The sequence below is a fragment of the Canis lupus genome, chromosome 2 (assembly GCF_003254725.2).
Source record: "Canis lupus dingo isolate Sandy chromosome 2, ASM325472v2, whole genome shotgun sequence".
NCBI classification, from domain to species: domain Eukaryota; kingdom Metazoa; phylum Chordata; class Mammalia; order Carnivora; family Canidae; genus Canis; species Canis lupus.
Genome location: NC_064244.1, coordinates 53,194,273 through 53,222,011, shown reverse-complemented (window position 1 = coordinate 53,222,011; position 27,739 = coordinate 53,194,273). Strand labels below are relative to the sequence as shown.

At 41.2% G+C, this 27,739-nt stretch overlaps 1 protein-coding gene across 3 annotated transcripts; it reads right to left on the bottom strand.

Moving 5' to 3' along the window:
- Window positions 1-705: 705 nt before the first annotated feature.
- GTF2H2 (general transcription factor IIH subunit 2) lies at window positions 706-26,715 on the bottom strand. 3 transcript variants are annotated; one of them, XM_025447436.3, is made up of 17 exons: window positions 26,609-26,715; window positions 25,733-25,984; window positions 23,556-23,638; window positions 22,834-22,911; window positions 22,256-22,292; window positions 21,917-22,003; window positions 18,728-18,778; window positions 18,388-18,442; window positions 14,725-14,830; window positions 13,280-13,370; window positions 13,026-13,113; window positions 12,271-12,378; window positions 10,210-10,273; window positions 7,778-7,881; window positions 6,704-6,806; window positions 3,340-3,379; window positions 706-1,309 (listed from the first exon to the last, which is right to left on the bottom strand). In XM_025447436.3, the coding sequence occupies exons 3-17, from the start codon at window positions 23,609-23,611 to the stop codon at window positions 1,190-1,192; spliced, it is 1,188 nt and encodes a 395-aa protein (XP_025303221.1). In that variant the 5' UTR covers window positions 23,612-23,638; window positions 25,733-25,984; window positions 26,609-26,715; the 3' UTR covers window positions 706-1,189. The 3 variants fall into 3 exon arrangements, with proteins under 3 accessions (XP_025303221.1, XP_025303222.1, XP_048959642.1); XM_025447437.2 differs by lacking the exon at window positions 26,609-26,715 and adding an exon at window positions 26,356-26,495; XM_049103685.1 differs by lacking the exon at window positions 25,733-25,984 and having other exon boundaries at window positions 26,609-26,685.
- Window positions 26,716-27,739: the final 1,024 nt, after the last annotated feature.

The following is a 27,739-nucleotide window of genomic DNA, read 5'->3' as shown; positions in this document are numbered from 1 at the left end:
AAAATACTTAACCAGTCATCACAGAGGATGCAAGAGGCCTACCTCAGGGAAGGGAAGGGTTAACAAGACCTTTTCCTTCACTGCCAGTGTCCCCTTCAGTTAAGCCCTCATGGTAACTGAGGAAGGACACAGGAGTGTCACCTAGGTTCCGGGCAACTTAACTGTGGTAAAATGACTCCTGGCTACTAAAGTGTATCTGGGCTGGAGGTACCATAAATACCTGCTGGGAACATCATGCCTGGGGCTCTTCTGAGGGGGGGGGGGGGTCTCTCAAAACAGACACGTCCCCTGTAGGGCCCCTGGAAGTTGTACTCAGGGACTTCATGCAAGAGACAGTGGCCCTGGCGGCCTGTGAAGGACCCGTCACCTGGCACCTGAACTGCAGCCGGGTGACCTGCTCCAGGGCTGCGGCTGAGGAGCACTGCTCCATGCTGCCCTCCCGGCCGCCCGCGGCTCCTCTTCAATATCCCCTGCAGTATACTGGTGCCATGTGCGGCCGCGGTCATCTTGTGACTGAATGTTTAGACCTAAAAAGACCCCTTTTGGTCACAGCTATGAAATAGTCGTAGATGCACGAGATGTATATTATGATTCTTTAGTTAAGCTCAGAGACCCCTCAGGTGGGTGGAACAGTAATAATTGCCTAATTATTGCTTAATTTTCATCTCCTATGAACTTACAGTTAATTTTCCTTTTACACTAAAATTGAAGAAAAATAAACAATTCTGTATTTAATTATAAAGCAATGAAATTAACGTACCAATTTAATTATTACAAGTAACTTAAAAACAATAATGTATAATGACTTTGAAAACATTATAACTCAAAACAACAGAAAACCAAATTAAAAGTGAAGTACTATTGTATTCTGGGCATTTCTGTGAAGGACACAAATTTTAAAATTTAGTAAAATCCCACATTTTCTTTGTTTTCCCCCCGCCCCTCCCCTCTTTAAAAGTTTATTTTAGTAATCCAACAAGGGGCTCAAACTCATAACCCTGAGATCAAGAGTCTTATGCTCTGATGAAGGACCCAGCTAGGCACCCCAATCCTAAGTCTTCTTACCAAACAGCTTCTTAAATCAGATTTTCCATCTTCATATTTTTAATTGGAGCTTCTTCTGAAGACTCATTTTATTTACAGTTGCAAATGTCCTTTTATTGCATCCACTGTCTACTAATTGCTGGAATCAAATACCTGAAGATGTTGGAATCTTATGAATACAGCCAGGACAGCAGTGGAGAGAGTCGTGAACAAAAACATCACAGTCCACACAGAAAACATTTTGGCACACGGCACAAACATAGACCTGCAGTGAAAAACAGAAAAGAAAATTTAAAAAGGAGTTTCCAAAAGTTAAGTACCACACAGCTAGAAGACATTCAAATTGCTTTGTTCTTTTCTCTATCAATTTTCCCCACGCATCTACCTAATTACTTCCAATGTACTATTTGTTCTCAAATCTAAGATGATTATTTTTCCCCCAAAAAACGCTATTCCTTACAAATGAGAAAATTACCTTGTTTTTGACTCCTTAAAGTCTCTTGTATTGTAAGGTATTTTCAATTACTTCATTTTAATTAACTATCTGAGGAAGATACATGAGCTTGAAATTAGTGCTATTTCTTTTTTTATAAAGATTTAATTTATTTATTCATAGAGATGCAGAGAGAGAGGCAGAGACACAGGCAGAGGGAGAAGCAGGCTCCATGCAGAGAGCCTGACGTGGGACTCGATCCAGGGTCTCCAGATCACGCCCTGGACTGCAGGCGGCGCTAAACCGCTGCGCCACCGGGGCTGCCCTAGTGCTAACTTCAAATGCTTACGTCATTTCTCTGATTTGATTAAAAAGAAAAGCACAAGGATGCCTGAGTGGCTCAGTGTGTTGAGCATCTGCCTTCGGCTTGGGTTGTGATCCCAGGGACTTGGGATCAAGTTCTGCATTGGGGTCACCGCATGGAGCCGCTTCTCCCTCTGCCTGTCTCTCTCTCTCTCTCTTTGGATCTCTCATGAATAAATAAATAAAATCTTTAAAAAAAAAAAAAACAGAGGACCTCACAACTGCACAAGTTATATTCTCCTTTTATTTAACAATTAAAGAATATGGAAAAAGACACATATAAGGCAAAAAGAAAAAACCCATTATTTTATCAATATTACATATTTGGATACTGTGCCTTGGGGTGAAATTTCCAAGGCAGCATCATACAGAGATTAAAAAATTATTACATCTCAAAAAGCACAGAAGTAAAAACAATGTGTTAAGAAATGTCAAATGAGTCAAAGGTGGCTCTAGTCAGGATAAAGCTACTGATGTCAAAGGGGCATGTGAAACTTACTAAAATTGTTTTATGAAATGTGAGAGTAGACCAAGCAAGCAATCCTTCCAACCGATATTTTATACAGTGCACAAAGTATAGTTTTAAATATGGATACCTAACTAAATTAATAAGAATTTAAAGCTAGATAGTGGTCTAATTTGCATCTTTACATAAGTGTATACATTCAAATTGGTCCCCTTCAAAAATTTAAAAAATATTCTCACTGGCACATTGGGAGGGAACAGCCTTTGGTCTGTAGTAGCTACCTTAAATATTAACTTAAAAATGAATTGTGACAGGGATCCCTGGGTGGCGCAGCGGTTTGGCGCCTGCCTTTGGCCCAGGGCGCGATCCTGGAGACCCGGGATCGAATCCCACGTCGGGCTCCCGGTGCATGGAGCCTGCTTCTCCCTCTGCCTGTGTCTCTGCCTCTCTCTCTCTCTCCGTGTGACTATCATAAATAATAAATAAAAATTAAAAAAAAAAATGAATTGTGACAGAGCCTAAAACACAATACGGAGAACAAGCTTTTTTTTTTTTTTTTTTGGAGAACAAGCTTTTAATTTCAAACTAAATACCATTTAGCCTGTAGACAAAAGACAGTTTAAAGTACTAAAATACTGTTATAGAAAAATTAAAATGCAGAACTATAAAGCAGACTACTGAAACCATTTTGCTCCCATTTTATCTTTCCCTACTGTTATCATACTTCCGAGGAATAACCTGATAGGAGCCTGGTTTTCAATAATGCACCAAAAACTTCTAATGCTATTTCCTCAATATTTCTTGTACAATGTTTAATATTTAGGGAGGCCTGGGTGGCTCAGTGGTTGAGCATCTGCCTTTGGCTCCGGGCGTGACCCCGGTCCTGGGATCAAGTCCTGCATCAAGCTCCCTGCAGGGAGCCTGCCTCTCCCTCTGTCTGGGTCTCTGCCTCTCTCTGTGTCTCTCCTGAAGAAATAAATAAAATCTTTAAAAAAACACAATTATTTAATACTTAGAAAACACATGAACTTACATGCTGGTCTTTCAATTCCCCCTGACATCCATAACAAAATCTGAAAAAGAAAGTTTAAGAATCATTTTATTAGGAATTCACTCATTAAAACAGCTCAGCAAAATCTCAGTAACAAGAATCCTATAATTAACAATTATCTTTACACACAACTTCTATGAGAAAGACAGAATTAAGAATACCAGTAACTTAAGAAAATTCTACAGTATATCCCAAGGACATCTCATAAGCAAAATTCTACTTAAAAAAATTATTTTCAGGGATCCCTGGATGGCTCAGTGGTTTGGCACCAGGCTTTGGCCCAGGGCGTGATCCTGGAGTCCCGGGATCGAGTTCCACGTTGGGCTACCTGCATGGAGCCTGCTTCTCCCTCCTCCTGTGTCTCTGCCTCTCTCTCTTTCTCTCCCGCCCCCTCTGTCTATCATAAATAAATAAATACATAAATACATAAATCTTTTTTTAAAAAATAAATAAAAAATAAAAAAATTATTTCCCTCAAGGTTAAATACGAGCATGCTTTCGCTACTGGGATTCTGTGAGGCAATAAAGCCTTACAGAAAATGATTTGGGGGGCGCCTGAGTGGCTCAGTCAGTTAAGTGTCTGCCTTTGGCTCAAGTTCTGATCCCAGGGTCCTGGGATGAGCCCTGCCGTTGGGGGGCTCAGCAGGGAGTCTGCTTCTCCCTCTCCCTCTGCTCCTCCCTCAGCCTATGGTCTCTTTTTTGCTCTCTCTCAAATAAAAAAAATATTCTTCAAAATAAAAGAAAAGAAAATAATCTGAGCAACCACTTTGCGACTCTCAAGAGTGAGGAGCAGACAGCTGGTACAATTCTAGACGGACAGAAGAGAAGTTAAATTATGTGTGGATGCTTAAGGGCTTAACGTTGAAGGAATGGTTTAAAAAGTTAAAAGTTTTCAAAGCTTACAAAATTAGCAGCTCTCTCCCTACCCACTCCCACTGCATTTCCAGTTCCCCAAACAGTGAAAACTTTTAAAAGTCTGATAGTTACCTATGTTTACAGTGCTATTGCTTTTTTTCTTTTTTTCTGGCATTGGCTGTAAACCTCCAAATGTAGAAGATGGGAATTTAATTTTCTTTTAACCCTCTTGAATCGATAGCATATACACACACATAACTAACACCATTCTTAATTCTATATAATGAAATCATTTTGAGTAGAAGAACATTACATTTAGTTTGTTAAGACTATATAAACACATTCAGCTGAGCCACATAACACAATTCTTCCCATCTTCAACATATTTTTTTCCTGAAGTTAATAACTATATTGTTGTTAATAACTATATTGTTGCTTAGTTTTCTACGTAATTGTTGCCAACTCAGCCCCAACCATTCCCTGAGAAATCCAAAATGTCCTCTCTCTGACTACTAACTCTGGGAAATGAATAAGGGGTAGTGGAAGGGGGGCGGGGGGGAATGGGGTGACTGGGTGAAGGGCACTGAGGGGGACACTTGACAGGATGAGCACTGGGTGTTATGCTATATGTTGGCAAATCGAACTCCAATAAAAAAAAATACCAAAAAAAAAAAAAAAAAAAACCTCCTCACGTGTTTACCTACATCAGAAATTCTAGTTTTCACCCTCTTGGTGACATCTCTCCTGGCACATTCTGACCCTCTCCAAGCTGGACTATTTATTCCCCATATCTGACATAAAAGTATCATTCTGGAATCTCCTTTTATCATCATCCTAGCCACATCTGAATTAGATCAATGTTCCTATTCTCTTCAGGTCATACTCTTTCGCAGTTTCTTTGAATCATCTCTTTCACAGTTCTCCAGAAAGCCCCTTTTTTGAGGCCTCACAAATCTGAAAATGTCTTTATTCTACCTACATCTAATTGATAGGTTTGCTAGGCCTGTAATTTATAAAATTTTTTTTTAAATTTTTATTTATTTATGATAGTCACACAGAGAGAGAGAGAGAGAGGCAGAGACACAGGCAGAGGGAGAAGCAGGCTCCATGCACCGAGAGCCCGATGTGGGATTCGATCCCGGGTCTCCAGGATCGCGCCCTGGGCCAAAGGCAGGCGCCAAACCGCTGCGCCACCCAGGGATCCCCTAGGCCTGTAATTTAAATTAGTAACAACCATCCCTCCACATTTGGAAGGAAATCGCTCCCTGGCAGTATCCAGTATTACTGAGAGGCAAAACAATTTTAATTCCAGAATATGGGACTTAATTTTCCTCATCTAGAAATGTTTAGAGTTTTGCTGCATATTCTACAATTTCACAACAATGAACTTCAGTGTGGGTCTGTTTTCCCTAATGGTGTGGGGCACCAGACGGTCCCTTCCAATCTACAAAGCTTCGTCCTTCAATAGTAGAAAATATCCTTTAGCTATTTCTTTCCTACGCTTTATTTGAACTTCTATTTCTCTTATTATGCTAATACTAGACCTTCTGAATAAATCCTATGGTTTTACACCACGGAAATAACCTAAGGCTGCAAATCAGGGCTTTCTCGTTGTTTTGGAGAGCCGACTGATCAGCATATAACTACAGGTACTATATACAGAGATGGGCTTAGGGAAATTAATAGATTTCTAGAGATCCAGATCTGTTTAGCAATGAGTCACTTCAGTCATAACCAAGGCATTGTACCATCTCATTTTCCATATTAGACGTAATCTTGGGGCTCCTGGGTGGCTCAGCTGGTTAGTTAAGTGTCACCTTTGGCTCGGGTCATGACCCCAGGGTGCTGGGAACGAGCCCTGCATCCCATGGGGCTCCCTGCTCTGCAGGGAGTCTGCTTCTCCCTCTCCCTCTGCTCTTCCCCTCATTTGTGCTCTCAGGTTCTCTCTGTGTCAAATAAGTAAATAAAAATCTTTAAAAAAAAAAAAAAAAAGGAGGGGGTGGTGCGCCTGGGTAGCTCACTTGGTTAAGCCTCTGCCTTTGGCTCAGGTCATGATCCAGGATCCTGGGATCAAGCCTGGCATCGGGCTCCCCATAGGGGGTCTGCTTCTCCTTCTCCCTCTATCTCCTCCCCCCTGCTTATGCTCTGGCTCTCCTCTCTGAAATAAAATCTTAAAAAAAAAAAAAAGTTGTCTTGTCCAATATGACTATCTTTTTTTTTTTTTTTTAATTTATTTATTTACGATAGTCACACGGAGAGAGAGAGAGAGAGAGGCAGAGACACAGGCAGAGAGAGAAGCAGGCTCCATGCACCGGGAGCCCGATGTGGGATTCGATCCCGGGTCTCCAGGATCGCGCCCTGAGCCAAAGGCAGGCGCCAAACCGCTGCGCCACCCAGGGATCCCTAATATGACTATCTTTTTTAATGTTGTAACAATGCATTCAAACATTACTGTATCACATGTAACAGATAGAAATCAAAACTCATATACCTTTCTCCATTATGTTCTTCTAGAGGAATTTCTTGAAAAGGATCCAAAGGAAATAAATGATGGTAAGACCTTGCCAAATGTGGAGCAGACACCAAAGTAAGACCTAACAAATGAAGCAGGGAATCATGTTTAATAGTCCAGAGCTCACTAAGACAATGCCTGAAATGTCAAATAAGAGGTTAAATATTTTCAAGGTTGCTTTTTTTTTTTTTAAGATTGCTGGTATGCATTTCCTCATTTACATATTGCTTTAAAAAGAAAATTCCAGGATAGAGTCGTACTTCTGTCACTAACTGTGTGACCTCTGTTGGCCACTTGCTTCCTTAAAAATGAAACAAAACTCTACAATTCTATTACCTGGAATTCCTCCCTGCCCTTATATATACTTATTTTATGAAGGTAAGAGCTGCAGAAACGTCAATAAGATCTACTGCAAAGCCTTTAAAGAACATACTCATTTCAGAAAGATAATCAGAAAACTGTTCCAGAATACCAGGTTTATTCTGAGAAATGGAGTACTGGGCACTCAGTAAAAAAAGTTAGCCATTTCTATTCTCACAGATTAAATTGAGAAACACAGGCGGAGTTTAACATTTACATTTACTTTTTTTTTTTTAAGATTTATTTATTTATGATAGACATAGAGAGTGAGAGAGAGGCAGAGACACAGGCAGAGGGAGAAGCAGGCTCCATGCCAGGAACCTGACGTGGGACTCGATCCCGGGACTCCAGGATCGCGCCCTGGCCCAAAGGCAGGCGCTAAACCGCTGAGCCACCCAGGGATCCCCTACATTTACTTTAATAGCAATATGGGGAGGGAATCCCTGGGTGGCTCAGCAGGTCAGTGCCTGCCTTTGGCTCCGGGGTGTCATCGTGGAGACCCGGGATTGAGTCCCACATCGAGCTTCCTGCGTGGAGCCTGCTTTTCCCTCTGCCTGTGTCTCTGCCCCTCTCTCTCTCTCTCTCTCCATCTCTCATGAATAAATAAATAAAGTCTTAAAAACAAAAAAAAGCAATATAGGTAAGAAGTTATTCAAGATTAATTTACTAGACAGAGAACAGTTGGTCTCTTACCACAGATTTTACATTCAACTGGAAGCTCACAGTACTTTGCCCGACACTGAGGGCAGAAATACCCTCCTAATGTAAGTCCTGGCTCCGTGTTGCTATCCAGGTGCCTGTGGGAGGAAACATTAAAGTGATACAAAAAGATGTGAATGGTTATAGCAAAAAAAAAAAAAAAAAGTATGCTACCCTGATTTTAAATCATCAAGCTGGGGATCCCTGAGTAGCTCAGTGGTTGAGCGCCTGCCTTCGGCCCAGGGTGTGATCCTGGAGTCTGGGAATCAAGTCCCACATCGGGCTCCCTGCATGGAGCCTGCTTCTCCCTCTGCCTGGGTCTCTGTGTCTCTCATGAATAAATAAATCTTTTTAAAAAAATTAAATAAATAAAATAAAATCATCAAGTTGTTTGACAGCTTACTTAGGCGAGGTTCATTCTTTACCTTTTTTCCTCTCTGCATTTGTTTCAAATAGTTTGCATTAATGTCTTTACTGTTTTTTTTTTTTCTTAAGTAATTTCCATGCCCAATGTGGAGCTCAAACTCATGACCTTGAGATCAAGAGTCTCATGCTCTCCCGACTGAGCCAGCCAGGTGCCCCAAGTGCATTAATGTCTCTGAATTCACTCTTTTCTTTAGTGACATCTGCTGTTAATCACATCCAGTATATTTTTCACTTCAGACACTGTATTTGTCTCTAGAACTTTGATTCAGGTCTTTTTCATAATAGCTGGGTTCCCCCCCCCCCCCCGTAATAGCTGTTTTAATACTTTGTCTACTAATTCTATCAACTGTGTTGTTCTTGGGTATGTTTCTGTTCTTTGATTCTCTCCTTCTTGTGGAGGATATTTTCCACCTTCTCTGCATACCCGGTCATTTCTGATTGGCTGCCAGACATTATGAATTTTTCTTTCTTTTAGGTGCTGGACTTTCTGGTATTCCCTTAAACATGTTGGGGCTTTTTCTAGAATATAGTTAAGTAACTTGGAAATAGTTTGATCTGTTCAAAACTTGCTTTCGAGTTCATTAGGCTGTCCAGAACAGCTGTTAGTCTAGGGTCATTTTGGTTCCCTCACTGTGGACTCTGTTCAATGCCCAATGTTAAGAGATCCCTCCACACTGACTGGGGGGAACATGAACTATTGCATGCCTCCTGTGAGCTCCACGGACTAGGCCACCTCTCTCCTCTTCAGGGGTTCTTTCGTGGGCCTCAGGTAGCTTCCACACGAATGTGACGATCATAACTCAGCTGATGACTCATGGGGAAGTCTCTCTGTGGTCTCAAGAGCTCTCTGTATAGCTCCTTACTTTCTAGTACTGTGCCTGGAAAACTACAGCCATTTCAGCCTCCCCAAACTCTGAATTCTGTTTCTTTACCTGAGCAAGAAATCCAGGCTCTGAGTAGATTTTCCCTCCCTGCACTGCAGCCTGGAAATTCTCTCCAGGCAGTAAGCTGCACTCACAGGGGCCACTTCATGTGTTTCAAGGATCATTACCTGCACTGGCTGTTGTCCACATCTGAAAATCACTATTTCATGTACTTTGTCTGGTTTTGTGGCAGGAGGGAAGACGGGACATTCAGTCTCTATGGTACCCCGATAACTGGGGACACAACTCTTATTTGTGATTTTTAAGAATTACTTTCTTTAATTTAATTTTGTTTTATGATTATGTAAAGTTAAAACAAGGTATGTTCAGAAACGTCAAGGAGCCATCCCTTTGCCTTTCTCCATGCCCTAGCCAGGCATACATTTTTTTATTTTACTTTCTATTTCCATTACTATTTTTGTCATTAATATAAACATATAATTATATTCAATCAAGTCTCCACCTTCTGGGCAGCCTGGGTGGCTCAGCAGTTTAGCGCTGCCTGCAGCCGGGGGAGTGATCCTAGAGACCTGGGATTTAGTTCCACATCGGGCTCCCTGCATGGAGCCTGCTTCTCCCTCTGTCTGTGTCTCTGCCTCTCTCTCTCTATCTTTAAAATAAAAGATTTTATTTATTTATTCATGAGACAGAGAGAGAGAGAGGCAGAGACACAGACAGAGGGAGAAGCAGGCTCCATGCAGGGAGCCCGATGTGGAACTAAATCCCAGGTCTCTAGGATCACTCCCCCGGCTGCAGGCAGCGCCAAACCACTTTGCCACTGGGGTTGCCCAAATAAAATATTAAAAAAAAAAAAAGTCTCCACCTTCTTCTTAGATGAGTAGTAGCATACTACACATTTTTCTCTACCTTGCTGTTTTACTTAGCACTAATTGCCAAAGATTACTCTACAGACAGAGTCCGTACTCCTTGCTAGTGCTACATAGAAGGTAGCCTCTTACATACGCCATTACACCCCGAGCCCTCCAACTTCAGTTTATATTTTTAAATTTATAACTTACAGGACAGAATTGAAAGTGTCAAAACATAACCACTGACAGTTTTAAGGGTTTTACTTACGCCATGCTGAAAGAGGGCTTTGCATCTTGGTCAGACAGAGAAGCGATGGTATGTTGCGGAAATCCTTGATAGAAGAAAATGTATTACTTTCTTTTTTCAAGCAAATATCAAAATTCTAGAACTAGGAACCTAAAAATGTTCCTACCAGAAAGCCCACAAAATTGTACGTTTCTTGTATTCTACTGCCCTTCAGATCTGTTTATTATAGTGAGGTCAAATTGACTGTAATTCCAGGTTATGTGAAAAATTAAAAGTGGAGAGGGCAGCCCGGGTAGCGCAGCTGTTTAGCACCACCTGCAGCCCAGGGTGTGATCCTGGGGACCCAGGATCGAGTCCCACATCAGGCTCCCTACATGGAGCCTGCTTCTTCCTCTGCCTGTGTCTCTCCCTCTCTATCGTTCATGAATAAACAAATTAATTTAAAAAAAAGAAAAATTAAAAGTGGAGAATGTGGAGGAAAGATCCATCCATACATATGATCACAGAGTCTACAGATCTAAAGATCTTTAGATCTAAAGATCACAGATTCTAATTAATAACACATAGTGCTGGGATCCCTGGGTGGCGCAGCGGTTTGGCGCCTGCCTTTGGCCCAGGGCGCGATCCTGGAGACCCGGGATCGAATCCCACGTCGGGCTCCCGGTGCATGGAGCCTGCTTCTCCTTCTGCCTATGTCTCTGCCTCTCTCTCTCTCTCTCTCTGTGTGACTATCATAAATAAATAAAAAAAAAAAATTAAAAAAAAATAAAATAAAATAACACATAGTGCTTTTTAAAAAGAAAATGTGGGTAATTTTTAACTACTTCTGACACAATGCAGGGATCTATTACATGGTTGTCCACTTTCGTTTTATATAAGCTATACTTCTACGTTTAAAATTTTGGAATGCCTAAACCCATGTACTTGGTTTTCCATGCAAATTTTTAAAAAAGATTTTATTTATTTACTTATTTATTTGAGAGAGAGAGAGTAAGAGAACACAAGCAGGGGGAGTGGCAGAGGGAGAGGGAGAAGTAGGCTCCCCACCGAGCAGGGAGCCCCATGTGGGGCTCCATCCCAGGACCTTGGGATCATGACCTGAACTGAAGGCAGACGCTTAACCAACTGAGCCACCCAAGCGCCCTCCATACATATTTTTAAATTCTGGAAACACGTCCAAAAGAAGCAGAAACCATAAAAAAGAAATTTCAGGGCAGCCCGGGTGGCTCAGCGGTTTAGCACCGCCTTCGGCCCAGGGCATGATCCTGGAGACCCGGGATCGAGTCCCACATCGGGCTCCCTGCATGGAGCCTGCTTCTCCCTCTGCCTGTGTCTCTGCCCCCACGCCCCCGCACTGGCCTCTCTCTATGGCTCTCAGGAATAAATAAATAAAATCTTAAGAAAAAAAAAAAAAAACCAGGGCAGCCAGAGTGGCTCAGCGGTTTGGTGCCACCTTCAGCCCAGGGCCTGGTCCTGGAGACCTGGTATCGAGTCCCTCGTCAGGCTCCCTGCATGGAGTCTGCTTCTACCTCTGCCTGTGTCTCTGTCTCTCATGAATGAATAAATAAAATCTTTTAAAAATAAAAAAATAAAAATAAAAATAAAAAACAACTTCATTACATAAAATGTTAAGTCTATCTACATATCGAAACAACTAAGTAGAGGCACCTGGATGGCTCAGTTGGTTAAGTGTCCAACTCTTGATTTCAGCTCAGGTCATGATCTCAGGGCCATGATCGGCCTCACTCAGTGTGAAGTCTGCTTGAGATTCTCTCCTTCTGTCTCTGCCCCTCCCTGTGCTTGCATGTGCACTCTCTCTCAAATAAATAAAATCTTTAAAAATAAATATCCATTTTATTTTATTATTTTTTTTAAAGATTTTATTTATTCAGAGAGAGATGGAAAGAGCAAGAGCAGGAGGAGGGGCAGAGACAGGACAAGCAGACTCCCTGCTCAGATCAACACAGGCTTGACCTGGGGACCTGGAGATAATGACTTGAGCAGAAGTCAGATGCTTAGCCAAATGAGCCACCAAAGTGTCCCTAAATATTCATTTGAAAATAACACAAAATAAACACTTACCCATGCGAATAAGTGAACATTCAGAACTTGAGCTAGCAGGTGGAGGACTAACGTGATGTGTCAGTAATTCTTTGTAATGGCTTTCATCTAAAATAACATGGTATGTGCCTAATTAGATGAAAAGTAAAAGAAAAAAATCAGTTTTCCAAACATAAGTATCGATTGTAATTTTTTTAAGAAAATATTTTAAGTAATCTCTATGCCCATCTTGGGGCTCAAACTCACAACCCCGAGATCGAATGTTGCACATTCTATCAACTCAGCCAGCCAAGCACCCCTCAATTTTAGTTCCTAATTTAGTTCATAATTTTAGTTATGTTATTCTATAAAAGTTTTAACATCTGAAAATGTACATTTTCAAAATGAGTATTTAAGTTAAATTATCATTTTTTAAAAACATCCTTTAAATGACATCTCTAAATTGACTTCTCTGGGAATAACTATAATTACAATTGAATTAAAGCCAAGTTATTAGATCTTTACAAAGTATTACATATTAGTGACATTTCTAGTGTCTCAAACGTTATTAATGCATGCTCTAAACACTGAAATAACTACTGAAAAAAATCCATGCATTGTGAGACAATATCTTATAGAATCAGTGATACATTTAAGAGGACTATCCATATTATAGATTTCAGGACATGAAGTGATTTAAGTTTAGTACCTTAAAACAGATGAAAACATCCTAATTAATAAACTGCTACATCTTACATAGTAATTATAAATAAATACTGAAGAATATAGATGTATACCGCCAGTTTCACGAGCAAGTACGGTGCAAACTCGAACCTCTGCAGATAATCCAATGACAGAAACTCTAATTTTAGCTGCCTTGAGGGTCTTCATAAAATCCATGTAAGTGAAGGGTTTGGGGGCAGAAAAAAGACATGCAAAAATTAGTATATTTGAGAAAATAATTTTCTGAAAACTAGTAATAAATTCACTACCGAATTCTCTTCAGAGCTATAAATCTGGTTTGGATTATAAAGAAATGTAGTGGTTCTACCTTGATTAGATCATAGATATTAGATGGATCACAAGTTGTGAGGCTGCTAAAGATGATTAGGACTTCTCTACTTGTATGTCCAGGCATGTGTCTACAGAAAGATAAAATATATTCCAATGAGGTATAACAAATTAATAAAAAATTTACCCAAACAGTACATGTGGTTTATATATTCAGACCACAGAATATCTCATTTGTTTTAATAATACAAAGGAATGAATTGAGTATCTCTAAATGTGCTAATGTAAATTTTTCTAAAATAAGCTACAAAAAATATTGATTCATTTATTCTTTCCATAGATTCTTACTGAATACTCTTTTAGGTTCTGGGACTAGAATGTTAAGCAAGAATGAATAAGGTTCCTGACATAATCAAACTTACAAATTAGTAGATTCGTTTTGTATGAAGTCTAAAGTGTACACTGGAAAGGATAACAATATTGCACGGATCAACTTTAAGGTGTGTCTTGACAATAGTAACATACGTCTTTTTTAAAGGCTATAATTTAACCTCATGATGATTCAGAGTCATAACATTCATAAACATTAGTGTTTGTGTATCATTCAATTATATCATAATTTATAAGACTTTAAGATGTGATGAACTGTTTTCTATGCTTTCTGGAGCAATTTTCAATTGTTTACAGCTTTCCTGCTAATATCTGTATCGTTGGGCTCTCAGAATTCATTTGTGGATGCTGCTCTTGTGCCTACCTTTAACGTGGGTGCTATCTCCTTTTCATCTACTTCAAAACTAGAAAAACGTCTGTTATATAAAGGTATAAAAATCAGGACACACTATCCAGGGATAAAAATATATAAGCTAGCACTAACAGAATATTTTGGTCTTAGCTATATTCCACATATTTGAACTTGCTAGAAAAGTGCTATTGATTTGCAGAGGTACTACAAAATAAGTTAAAAGTCAATAAATCTACAACAAACTCAATTATTAAATCATACTAAATTTCATATACAATGAATTTTTAACAGAATATTTTTTCAGGGGATCCCTGGGTGGCTCGGCAGTTTAGTGCCTGCCTTTGGCCCAGGGCGTGATCCTGGGGTCCCGGGATCGAGTCCCGTGTCAGGCTCCCAGCATGGAGCCTGCTTCTCCCTCCTCCTGTGTCTCTGCCTCTCTCTCTATCATGAATAAATAAATAAATCTTTAAAAATATATATATATGTTTTTTCATCAACATTTTCTTTTGAACTAATATAGCTACAGTTTTAATTATACTTTTCTAAAACCTTCAAGAATCTTATTAACTCAGACGTAAAATGAAAATTAGAAACCGACACCACACTAAACATCAGAAACATTACCTATTTCTCTTAAGTTTCATTACAGCTCAGTTTATGGAGACACCTATTAATACATTATCATCTCAATTCATTCAAAAAAATTTGACACCAATTACAAATAAAAAATGTAAAATACCAACTTTAGAGTTTGCATAGCCATGCTTAAGGAGTTATAGAGAGAGGGTTCTCCGTGGCAGGTCATATCTACAGCTTTCTTCAAAGATGTTATATGTTTCCTTGGATTTCCTAAAATAGAAATGGAATAATCTACTTATAATAACATTTTATATATACATTACAGAAATTTGTTTCTCCCCAAATTTACTTATCTATATGTTGTTAAAGAACAGAAATCTCTTCAATTTATGTTTTTAGTAAATTGCACTTTTATGCATACTGAAAGATAGAATAAAAATGATCTGTATCTATGTACTAGCACACTTTTTATTTTTAACTCATGAACCCGAAACCAAGAGTTGCACGTTCTACTGACTGAGCCAGCCAGGTGCCCTATTAGCACATGTTTGATTTTATTATTATTATTATTATTTTTAAAGATTCCATTTATTTATTCATGAGAGACACAGAGAGAGAGAGAGAGGCAGAGGGAGAAGCGGGCTCCATGCAGGGAGCCCAACGCGGGACTCAATCCCAGGACTCCAGGATCATGCCCTGGGCCAAAGGCAGGCGCCAAATCGCCGAGCCACGCAGGGATCCCCGATATTTTAAATATTATTAAAGCACAAAACTTTTTCCTTTCCAGACTCATATACTTTTACATTTTAACATCCCTGAAATGACGCTGTATCTTACACTCTGGCAGCCAGGGAGCTGTTGTGACACAGACGTGGCTGTCCACTCACATGCGAACCTACAAATGGCCATTGAGGTCAGCTGTTCCAATTCCATAATGTACATTATTTGTGCTATTCATGTTTAGTTTAACTGCCATTTCAAGTGTGTCTACAGAAGGTTTTTACTACAAAAAGTTATATTTCGGGCAGCTGGGTGGCTCAGCAGTTTACCACCTTCGGCCCAGGGCCTGATCCTGGAGACCCAGGATCGAGTCCTACGTCGGGCTCCCTGCATGGAGCCTGCTTCTCCCTCTGTCTGTGTCTCTGCCTCTCTCTCTCTCTGTGTCTTTCATGAATGAATAAATAAAAATCTTAAAAAAAAAAAAGGTTATATTTCTATGTAGAAAAGTAAGAGGCAGAGCAGGGAGGTATAAATTTATTATTAGTGAAGCAAAAATTCACTGATAGAAGAATGACTGCAATTCCCTATTTTTCTTTAGGGGATTAAAAAAAGCATTAGAGGGGCACCTGGGTAGCTCAGTGGTTGAGCATCTGTCTTAGGCCCAGGCTGTGATCCTGGGGTCCTGGGATGGAGTCCCGCATCAGGCTCCCAGTAGGGAGCCTGCTTCTTTCTCCCTCTTTCTCTGTCTCTCCCTCTGTTGAACATTTCCCAATCTCTCACTACTGTACAAAGAGTGCATTTGTAGAATGAGAATTTTTCTTCTTTCATGTTTCTTAAGTATAAATTCCAAGGAACAACTATTTTTTTATATTTTCCAAAAAATGTAAAATAAATTCATCAATCTATCAGCATTATAAATACCAGTTTCTCCATGGATCCACAAGCAATACACTGCTTTTTAAACTTCATTTTGTGCGTTTAAAATATATAAAATAATAAACTGTTGAGCGGTTTTGCTTTGTTTTTTTGATCACTTCTTTGGCTAAAATTTCTTTTTTAATAGCTTCTTTGTTTCTGTTTTTATCCTGGTATGAATTATCTTTGTCTATTCATCTACTTGGAGCTTCTTCATGTTCTTATTTATGAGAGAGTTTTAAAATACTAATAAGCATTTGCCATTATTTAATACACATTTTAAGTATTTATTCTTGGAATCATAAAATTTTAGAAATGAAAAGTACCTCACCAAGTCCAAATCCCTCATTTCATAAGTGAGAAATGATTCTAACAAGTTAAAGATCTGCCTAAAGACAAATACCAACCATTGGCAAGATCAGCACTTAAACCTAAGTCTCTTGGCTCTCTACCTACTAGTTTTCTTTCTACTGTACCATACAAACTATCTTGTTCCTCTCCTATTGTATTGTAAGTCCGGGAAGTCCGGGAAAAGAACATACTACGTTATTATCGGTGTAGTTTATAGCAGTGATTCTATCAGAGAGATAAAGGGTGCCATCAACAGGCCTATCAGAACATCCAGAGGATTTTGCATCCCTCTACATAGGACTTCCTTGGCATCCAGAAAAAACTACTCTGAATGTGGGAAGGGTGCAGGAGGGTTGGCCATACATCCCTTCCTTAGGGAAACCATCCTTTCCTCACAGTATCATAATCCTGCTGCTTACACTGCTTCCTTCCTGCTGCAGGTACAGGCAAATAACCCAGGCCCACCAAAAAATACTTCTTTCCTCTGGCCACTTTGCTTAACGATGGGCAGATAGATCACAAGCAGGGCCATTCAGAGACCTGTGGGGCCTGTGCTGAAGCTAAGGACTACAAGGGTTATGTGGACATGGAGCTGATAACAGACTTCTTTTTACCTCAGAAAACATTCAGAGAATGAAGCCAAACAGCCAAGAACCCCGGAAAAGACTATGGGTGAACTCAGCCCTCCTTCAGAGATGAGCCAATCATTTCCCTTATGTGTTAAAGCTAGTGTGAGGGACCCCTGGGTGGCACAGCGGTTTAGCTCCTGCCTTTGGCCCAGGGCGCGATCCTGGAGACCCGGGATCGAATCCCATGTTGGGCTCCCGGTGCATGGAGCCTGCTTCTCCCTCTGCCTGTGTCTCTGCCTCTCTCTCTCTCTGTGACTATCATAAATAAATAAAAATTTAAAAAAAAATAAAAAAAAAATAAAGCTAGTGTGTTTTTGTTTTTTGTTTTTTTTTTTTGGTTATTCACAACTGAATTTCTTGAACACTGCAGCCTAACATACATATCAATCCTTACTGCCATCGTGAACAACCATTACTGTCGAATATATGTCATTTTGCACTAATCTGTACTGGTGAGGATGAAAGGATGAGAACTGGATTTAAGGGATAGTGTATTTCACAGAAACTAAAATAGAATTAGTCATGTGAACTTATTACAGCACATATACCAAAGCAAATAAAATCTGCACTATCTTTGAAGAGAATAAAATTCAATTAGGCATGTCATGCGAACAGAAAAACTGAATTATTAACAATAACTGCAATTCAATTTTTAAACCCTTTGCTCTTTAGAGATTTGACTTTTTATTTTTTTTATTTTTTTTAAAGATTTTATTTATTTATTCACAGAGATGCAGAGAGAGAGAGAGAGAGGCAGAGACACAGGCAGAGGGAGAAGCAGGCTCCATGCAGAGAGCCCAACATGGGACTCGATCCAGGGTCTCCAGGATCACGCCCTGGGCTTCAGGGGGCGCTAAACCGCTGCGCCACCGGAGCTGCCTGAGATTTGACTTTTAATACATTACTTTTAAGACTAAGTGTATTTTGGGAATGGTTAAAATAATTTTATCTTAATACCTTCAGGATAAGAATGTGTAAGTCATAAACATTTACATTCACTGCAGTAGTGTTCATTACTGTACAGAATTTAAAGCAGTTCATCTTAGATACCAAGAATTTAATGGAGGATATAATGGAGAGGTTATTAAGTTTCACATGGAAAGCATAAAAGAAGTCTTCATTTTACTTATTAGGCAACCTTATGAACAGGGTTACAAGGTTGAATAAATAGAGCCGAGTCCTTGAGTCCTATAAAGGTAATTTTATGCATACCTGAGAGTTCGGTCAGTTTTTCAGCTCTTTTACTCTTTGTTACAATTATTCCAATCTCAAAATAAAAACAAAAATAAATTAGTTAATTATAAAAGGCATAAGTAACATGTAAGAAACTTTTTCTCATGATGTCTTTGACAGAAATTTAACTAGGAGTTCACTGTACATTATTTAACTTTTAGAGTTGCCTTGCTTTTCGTTGATAAATATACCAGAAACTGGTACACAATATGGATCACTTAAAATAATTCATAGAATGTATGCCCACCATTTTAAAAATAAATATAACTGGCAGTAATATCAGAAATCTAATTCTGAATTCCATCGCTTATCTACATACCTGGCTAATAGGATTTTGATCAAAATATTCTTCTACGAAGTATTCCAACAACTGTTTAAAGAAAGCAAAAATACTAGATAAGGGCAAAATAATAACCATACAGAATATGTTTTATGAAACCTATTTATCATTTATCATGATTTTTAGGCTTAGAGATGTTCAAATATTTAGTAAAAATATTAAATAAACAAAAATAAATTTGAAAATATTCAAATAAATAAAAATCACAATATTAAATAAGCCTGAATATAAAATGGTAAGCTATGAACTGGGTTTAAAAGATGGAACCGGGTGGATCCCTGGGTGGCTCAGCAGTTTAGCGCCTGCCTTTGGCCCAGGGCGTGATCCTGGAGACCTGGGATCAAGTCCCACGTCAGGCTCCCTTTGAGGAGCCTGCTTCTCCCTCTACCTGTGTCTCTGCCTCTCTCTCTCTCTCTCTCATGAATAAATAAATAAAATCTTAAAAAAATAAAATAAAATAAAAGATGGAACTGGGGCACCTGGATGGCTCAGGTGGTTAAGTGTCTGACTCTTGATTTAATTTCAGGTGGTGATCTCAGGGTCATGGGACTGAGCCCCAAGTCAGGTTCTGTGTTGGGTGGGGGTCTGCTGGAGATGCTGTCTACCCCTCCTTGACTCTCTTACTAGCTTTCTCTCAAATAAATCTTCAAAGAAATAAAAAGATAAGTAAAAGATGGAACCATTTGGACATGAGACAGAAATAATCTACACATGGAAAGATCTGGGACACCTGGGGGCTCAGTGGTTGAGCATCCACCTTCAGCTCAGGTTGTGTTCCCAGGGTCCTGGGATCGAGTCCCACATCGGGCTTCCTGCATGGAGCCTGCCTCTCCCTCTGCCTGTGTCTCTGCCTCTCTCTCTCTCTGTCTCTCATCAATCAATCAGTCAATCAGTCTAAATAAACATGGAAAGATCCAATGAAGCCAGAAACAAGAATGAGAAGTGACGATGGGTTTTGATAAATTAGGAATAATTTGAATGTGTTTATTAATTAGGGGACTGATTTGAGTAAATCCAAACACAATGAAAAGGGATAACCATGTGACAAAGCAAGACCCTGACTAGGCTGGGAGGACAGAAATTAAGAGCATAAATAGGGACACCTGGGTGGCTCAGCGGTTGAGCGTCTGCCTTTGGCTCAGGGTGTGATCCTGGGGTTCTAGAATGGAGTCCTGCATCAGGCTCCCCGCATGGAGCCTGCTTCTCCCTCTGCCTGTGTCTCTGCCTCTCTCTGTGTGTTTCTCATGAATAAATGAATAAAATCTTAAAAAAAAAAAAAAAGAGAAACAAATTACTTAAAAAAAAGAGCATAAATAGCCTTTTGTTGTATCATTTTCCTAAATGATGTGGTTAAACACCTACCTAGCTCTGGTTTGTATTAACTCAAAAAAATGCATTCTGTAAAAACATTTCTTCATGGGAAGGTATAGGGAGGAGGGGAGATAGAAAAAAAGAACTATGGCCAGTCCTCGGGCGCTCCAGCATGCTAAAATTGCAGAGAGGAGCCTGAGGTGAAAATAAAAGAGACTCCATGTAACCAAAGTCAGAAGAAGGATGGTGGCGTGCTGGGTAGCTCAATACTTAAGACTGTGCGAATCCTGATCGGGGTTGTGAGCTCCAGCCCCACAGCACCAGTAAGATTACTTAAAAAAAGAACAAAAACAAAAACAGACAAAAAACAAAAGAAGGGTCCCTTTCGGGAAGGAAGGAGCGGTCAACTACTTGCTGCTAAAGATAAAAAGGAGTTGAATTTCACATTCTGGAGGTTATGGTGGACCTTGAAAAAGTAGTTGTAGATAACACTCCAATTGGAGTGTGTTAAAGAGAGAATGCTCTGTCATTCAACTGTGGAGAATTGATCAAAACTGCAATAAACACACACATTTACCAAGAGAGAACATAAAGCACAAATCTAACCTAGTAAATTTAAAAAACTTGTGTATAAGAGCAGCAGCAGAGGAATCTGGAGCAGAATGGAGTCCGGGAGTAGGACCTGGCTTCTACCTCATCCTATTCCCATGAAGCCCCATTCCTCACTGAAAAAAGTTCCAAGAAATCTCGCTAATACTCTTACTTTGGTAGAGAAGTGAAGAGAGAGAGTATATCTTATCTTTTTCTTCTTCTGCCAGGAGTTATGAATGAATAGGGAAAGAAATCAGGAACTAACATTCCTTGTCAGAAGGGAAGAATCCAAGCTTCACACTTAATTTTTTTTTTTAAGATTTTATTTATTTATTCATGAGAGACACAGAGAGAGAGAGAGAGAGAAGCAGAGACACAGGCAGAGGGAGAAGCAGGCTCCTCGAAGGGAGCCAGACGTGGGACTCGATCCCGGATCTCCAGGATCCCCCCCTGGGCTGAAGGCAGGTGCTCAACCACTAAACACCTGTGAAGCAGGTGCCTCATGCTTCATAATTAATGGAAAGAGTTCAAAGTCTGGGACTATCTCCTCATGGAAATGCATCATATCCTCCCTCCCTGGCCCAGTTAGTGAAACGAGACACAGACCAGTCAATAGAGTGTCAGAAGATAAAATGGAGCTCTGTAAGTTCAATGGAGTCTGCACGCCACCCATGCTGAGCTTCCCCCCTTTGGTGCACACCAAGTCATCCCAGCTACTATTCTCTTAGGTCACAGAAAAGTGGATTAAACACAAGTACCCAGGCTAAAATCAAACTTTAGAAGGGAAAACATGATCCACACAAAAACCTGTTCATGAATACTCACAGCAGCATTACTCATTATGGCCCCCAAAAGTAGAAACAACCCAAAGTTGTATACAGTGGAATACTGTTTGGCAAAATTACAGAAAGTTTGTTATAGTTTTTTTCTTTTTCTTTATAGTTTTATTTATCTAAGTAATCTCTAAACCCGACGTGGGGCTCGAACTCACGACCCTGAGATCAAGAGTCACTCACGCTGCTGACTGAGCCCGGCAGGCCCCCCTGCATTTTCTTTTTGTAATGATAAAAATGCTCTAAAATTGATTGTGGCAATAATGTTGCACAACTCTGTAATATGAAAGAAATTTTAACAGTACACTTTAAATAAATTAATTTTATGGTAGGTGAACTGTATCTTAATAAAGATGTTACAGTAAAATAAACTTCTTTTAGAATTCAGTGTCTTTTCTCACATTTAGTATAAATTAAAATCATTTTACTATACCTTTAGGGTACAAGTCAATCTATTTGGCTTTAAATCTTGGTCTTCCATTGTTCTTGATCCATCGACTACCACATAAAGATGACGCATCTACCAAAAATAAACCACAAATAAGGACAATTTTCAAATACACTTTTGACCAGAAAGTAAAAATGGCATTTATTACTTACATATTCTAGACACATATTTTTAATATATTCTTTGAAAATGTTGTCAAAAAAAAAAAAAAAGAAAAAAAAAAAGAAAATGTTTGTTGTATTACTAACATTAATTCTGTCAAGACAGAATGTTTCTCTAACCCATCTAGTTCTGTACTGGTAAAGAAAAAAAATATCAACATACCATTCCAAGCCGAACTTGTCCATGGTGTTCAAATACTCTGTTAAAATTATGCAAACGGTTTAATGGAAGGTCCTCTATTACCCAAAAAACTAATGTAACTTTTCAACTAACCTGCATTGTTTAGTGAAGTAAATTAACTTACGGGATCCACATAATTACAGGCATTTTGGATAGTCCCTGAAGACCCATTTCCCTTTTGAGGTGCTAGGCTGCTGGTCCCTTCCCCTAATTCAAGAGTTTAAAGGTCAGTTTCCCTGGAACAGAGCTGAAATGAAGTACTCAGGAGTGTGTATAGGTGGACAGAAAGCTTTAAAAGAATAATTTACGGGGATCCCTGGGTGGCTCAGCAGTTTAGCACCTACCATCAGCCAATGGCACAACCCTAGAGTCCCGGGATCGAGTTCCGCATCAGGCTCCCTGCATGGAGCCTGCTTCTCCCTCTGCCTGTGTCTCTGCCTCTCTCTCTCTCTCTCTCTCAATCTCTCTCTCTTTCTCTGTGTCTATCATGAATAAATAAAATCTTAAAAAATAATAATAATAACTTACTTTTTGTAACACACTTAAAAAAGGTTACATACCTTTTTCTCTTTGCTTTGAAGAGAATGTCTTCTATTGTAGCTTTCAATGATCCTGACTCATCTTCTTTAAGAATCTCCCTGTAAGCAATAATTTGTTTGAAAATCCAGAAATGTATTAACTCAAGAGAAATGAAAACGCAAGTCCCCACAGAGATATGCACCTGAATGTTCACAGCTATGTTATTCGTAAAAGCCCAAAGTTGTAATCAATCTAAATGTCTATCAACCGGTGAGTGGATGAATGAAAACATGATATACAATATGTTATTCAGCAATAAAAAGGAATGCATTACTGATCCCTGCTACGGCTTGGATGAACCTTGAAAATACTGTTATGTGAAAGAAGCCAGACATAAATGGTCACATATTACATGATTACATTTACATGAAACATCTAAAAAAGGCAAATGCGTAGAGACAAAAAATAGATTAGTAGTTGTCTACAGCTGGAGGTAGGAATGAAATTGATCGCAAATGGGCATGAAGGATCTTAATGGGGTGGTAAAAATTTTCTAGAAATGAGTTATGGTGATGATTGCACAACTTAGTAAATTTTCTAAAAATCAATGACTTATAATTGGAAACAGGTAAATTTTAATATGTCTTAAATATATTTTAATGAATTTATTTAAAAGAACCAATGACTGAAAGAGAAGAAATAAAGGTGTAGAACAACAATAAGAAACAATGTGTAAAAAAGAGGGTAATAATGCCCTACTCACCATGTCCTTTCATAGCCTCCTTCCCATCGCTTAGTTCTTTCAGGTTCTTCATCCATTTTTTCTTAAATGTATCATTCAATATCCTGTAAAATTCATTAGACTATGGGTTTACTACAAATACTTGTCACCAAATTCGTACTTTTCAATGTGAAAAGTAAAGACAGGGAAGCAAACAAAGTAAAAAACAAACAGAATGTAAGGTCATCTAATTCTTTGCAATTTATTCAATAATTGTTGAATGAAAATACTTTACAAAATCCTTATGGAACTTTTTTCCCCATTCCTAAAAAATATATGTGAACATTCACACACAAGTTGGGCATCGAGAGATAAACATCTTTTTACAATTTTTATTATTTATTTATTTATTTTTAAAAAAGATTTTATTTATTCACGATAGACATAGAGAGAGAGGCAGAGACGCAGGCAGAGGGAGAAGCAGGCTCCATGCTGGGAGCCCAACGCGGGACTCAATCCTGAGACTCCAGGACCATGCCCCAGGCCAAAGGCAGGCGCCAAACCGCTGAGCCACCCAGGGATCCCCTCTTTTTACAATTTTTAAAAACAAAAATGCATTATAGTCATAGGACAAGACCACAGAATTGCGGGAAGTGGTGAAGATATAGATGAAACAAGATTAGCTACAAGTGATGGTTACTATAGCTGAGTGATGGACTCATGGTGACTCACTGTACCGTCCACTTTTGTGTATGTGTGAATTTTCTCATCATCAAAAAAATTTTTTAAGTAAGCTCTATGCCCAATGTGGAGCTCGAACTGATAACTCTGAGACCAACAGTCACATGCTCTATGACTGAGTCAGCTTGGTGCCCCATGAAAATCATGAGTTTTAAAAGGAAATTTATTATTTATAAATGGTAAATGCTTATAGCTAATAATTCAAACAACAATATTCAACATACACTATAAACTCAACTATTAAAAAGGGAAATGTTCAGTAATTCAATAAATAGGACATGGTTTCAGCTAGATGAAGGGTGACTGGTTTATTGCTTCTTTATTACTTTCTGTATTTTTGTATTTTTCATATGAACATGTATTTCTTTAACAATCAGGGATAAAACTGGTGGTGGGGAACTCTATTAACCATAGCCAAGTAATAAACATCCCAGTCACATCCACACTTCCATCTTCCTAAATGGAATCTCCCTCCCCAACCTACACTCTTCTTTCAGCTTCCTTCTTCCATAAATGAAGGATCAAAGGAATCCTAAGGGCCAAGAAGACATTAAGGACAAAACAAATCCCATCACTGACAGGAGCAAAATTAATTTCTGTAATAACGACCATAAGCAAGACCTTACTTTCCACTTACATCATGGTTTCTATAGAAAAATACATTTTAGGGCACCTGGATGGCTCAGTCAGTTAAGTATCGGCCTTTAGCTCAGGTCGCGATCCCAAGATCCTGGGATCAAGCCCCACATCCGGCTCCCTGCTCAACAGAGGGTCTCTGTCTCCCTCCCTCTCTGACCCTCCCCCTTGCTCATGCTTGGCCTCATCCTCCTTCTCTCAAAATAAGTAAAATCTTTTAAAATTTCTTTTAAAAAAGAAAAATCCATTTTAAAATCTAAAGAACTGACCTATTAACGGACTTCCGTAATAGAAATCTACTGACAAGTTGGAGACTGCTTTTACGGCATCCCTGCTTTCTGCGGCACCTGCTAAAATCAGGTATTACTTGCTAAAGTCCCGTTATCTCTCTCAACGGATTGACAAATCATTTCCTGGCACTGAAAGAGATCTATTCGCTCCAGGAATTCTGGTGAGTTACTTTAGTATATTCTTTGGTAGACTGTCTGAAATGATGACAAGTGACTTAATCACAAAATTTGTGTTATTTCAACACACTGTGCTGGTGCTTGTAAGTTTGATGATGAACGTGGTAACAGCAAATAGTGATTGAATTGAAGATTTTTTTTTAAAGATTTTATTTATTCACGAGAGACACAGAGAGAGAGGCAGAGACACAGGCAGAGGGAGAAGCAGGCTCCATGCTGGAAGCCCAACGCGGGACTCGATTCCAGGTCTCCAGGATCAGGCCCTGGGCTGAAAGCAGTGCTAAACCGCTGACCCACCCGGGCTGCCCCTAAATTGATCATTTTGACCCTCCATACAAGATATTGCATTTATCGTGAATTATAAAAAGGACATACCTTACACAGTGTTCTTGATGCTTTTTAGACTCAAATCCTTAGAAAGTCACTACTGCCACCCCATCATACCAATATTCAAACTGTTTTATTTATTTATTTATTTATTTTCAACCTGTTATTTTATTCTTAGTTTATTGCTCTTAATTTTCTGAAAGTCCATCAACCCAGTGAGAACCGATGAGCAGAAACTGCAAAGAGGAAGACTCCTGGCTCGCTCACGGATGCATCCAAGGACTGCCGAGTTAGAGCTGCCTGCAATGAATGGGAAACCACAGGGATAAGGACCCAGGTACTGAGCTCCCAGAAGTGCCGATGTTCCAAGGGAAGCTGGAAGGAAGGTAAGCCTCCTGGGGAAAGAGGACCTTGGTGACCTGAGGTCCGCATCTCCTCCGAGAGCTGCTCCGTTTCCCGGGGCTCCGGCCCCCAGCGCAAGCCTAGGAGCAGCCCTACCTAGGAGCAGCCCTACCTGGAGCAGCCCCTACCTAGGTGTAGTCACCTCCGGGAGCTCAGGACGCTGCTGCAAGCCAACCACACCTGCAGCAACGCCGCCCGCCGCCAAGCGCGCACTCCCGCCCCGCCCGGCCGCGCCCTGCTGCGCATGCGCACGATCCCTGTTGCCCCACCTGGAACCGAGGCTCAAGAGGCAGCTTCACGGCGTCGCGGTCACACTCGAACCCAGGACCACAGCTCCCCAAGCTGGAGCTCGGCTCTAGGAGGGGAGAGCCGTTCCCCGGGCGGCCGCGCCAGGTGCTTCTCCGCAGCCGCCGACGGAAGCTGCCGCCCCCCGCCCCGCCGCCCGCTCCCTCGCGCCCTCAACCCGCACTCCAGTAGCGCCGCTCAGCCCCCGCCCCGCGCTCCCGCGACCGCGGCCCCCACCTCCGCTCCGCCGGCAGCTCCCGCCGCGGCCCCGCCGCTCCCGGAGGCCGCCGCTCTGCCGGAAGTCCCGCCCAGGCCGCCCCGGGGACGCCGCGGAAGTCCTGCCCCCGCGCGCCGCGGCGACGCACGAACGTTCCGGGGGCCGCGAGCGTGGGCCGCGGGGGCGGGGCGCGCAGGGGGCCGAGCATCCCCGGGCCGGGTTAGGGACCACCTGTCCCGCCTCCTGCCCGCGGGGAGCGTGGGCTCCCCGGGATCTGAGGACCTTGGTGTTTGTGTATTCTTCCTAAAACGTCGGCGTGGAGGTCTCCGGCCGCGGCGGCGACCCTCTGACCCTCGGCCAGACCCTCGCCGCGCAGCGCTTCCCTGGGGGCTCCTCCGCTGCTCCTGCTCCTGCTCCTGCTCCTGCTCCTGCTCCTGCAGGTGTTTTTGGGTTTTGTTTTGTTTTGTTTTGTTTTGTGGGTGCACCGGGAACGCGGTGCCCGGAGAGGGGCCTCTGTATTCCCGGGTCTCGGTGCAGGATCACCTGTGCCACGCGGCCGCTTCCTTAGGGACCCGCTGGGCCGTGGTCCGTGAAACGTGGACAAGGGTTTCGCGGCATAGTTTTTAGTCCAATTTAAGAATCAAAATATATAATGCAATTAGGCGCTATGAGTTCAGATTAGGTATTTCGATTCCCCTCACGGTCCTGTTCCTTCGCGGGGGGAGATGACAGCTGGGAGCGCCGCGCGAGCTGCCCCGGCCCGCAGCCCAGGCCCTGCGGCCGCCCCCGGGGGCAGGTGCCGTCCCCCCCTCGGAAACCCCAGGTCGGCGCCAACGCCCGAGATCCAGGCACCTGCCGCTGCCCAGGCCCTTGATTGCTGCTTCCTAGGCTGGCTGCTTTGGGAATTCCTGTGTCCCCAGGGCCCAGTGCATGTGGCCGGGGTCTTGTTGCCGGTCCCTCCCCAGGGGCGGGGCGGGCGGTCGAGGGAGCTGGGCCACGCCTCTACCCTGGGTCATGGCGGGCTAGGTAGGGCTGCTCCTAGGTAGGGCTGCTGCAGGTAGGGCTGCTCCTAGGTAGGGCTGCTCCTAGGTAGGGCTGCTCCTAGGTAGGGCTGCTGCAGGTAGGGCTGCTGCAGGTAGGGCTGCTCCTAG

Excerpts from the sequence above, each read along its gene's own strand:
- GTF2H2 (XM_025447436.3), bottom strand. The coding sequence starts at position 23,611 with ATGGATGAAGAACCTGAAAGAACTAAGCGATGGGAAGGAGGCTATGAA. Across the intron at positions 14,831-18,387 it reads AAAACTGACCGAACTCTCAG|GAAATCCAAGGAAACATATA; the intron begins GTATGCATAAAA and ends TTTCTATTTTAG. Across the intron at positions 6,807-7,777 it reads AGTTGAATGTAAAATCTGTG|GTCTTACTTTGGTGTCTGCT; the intron begins GTAAGAGACCAA and ends TTCATTTGTTAG.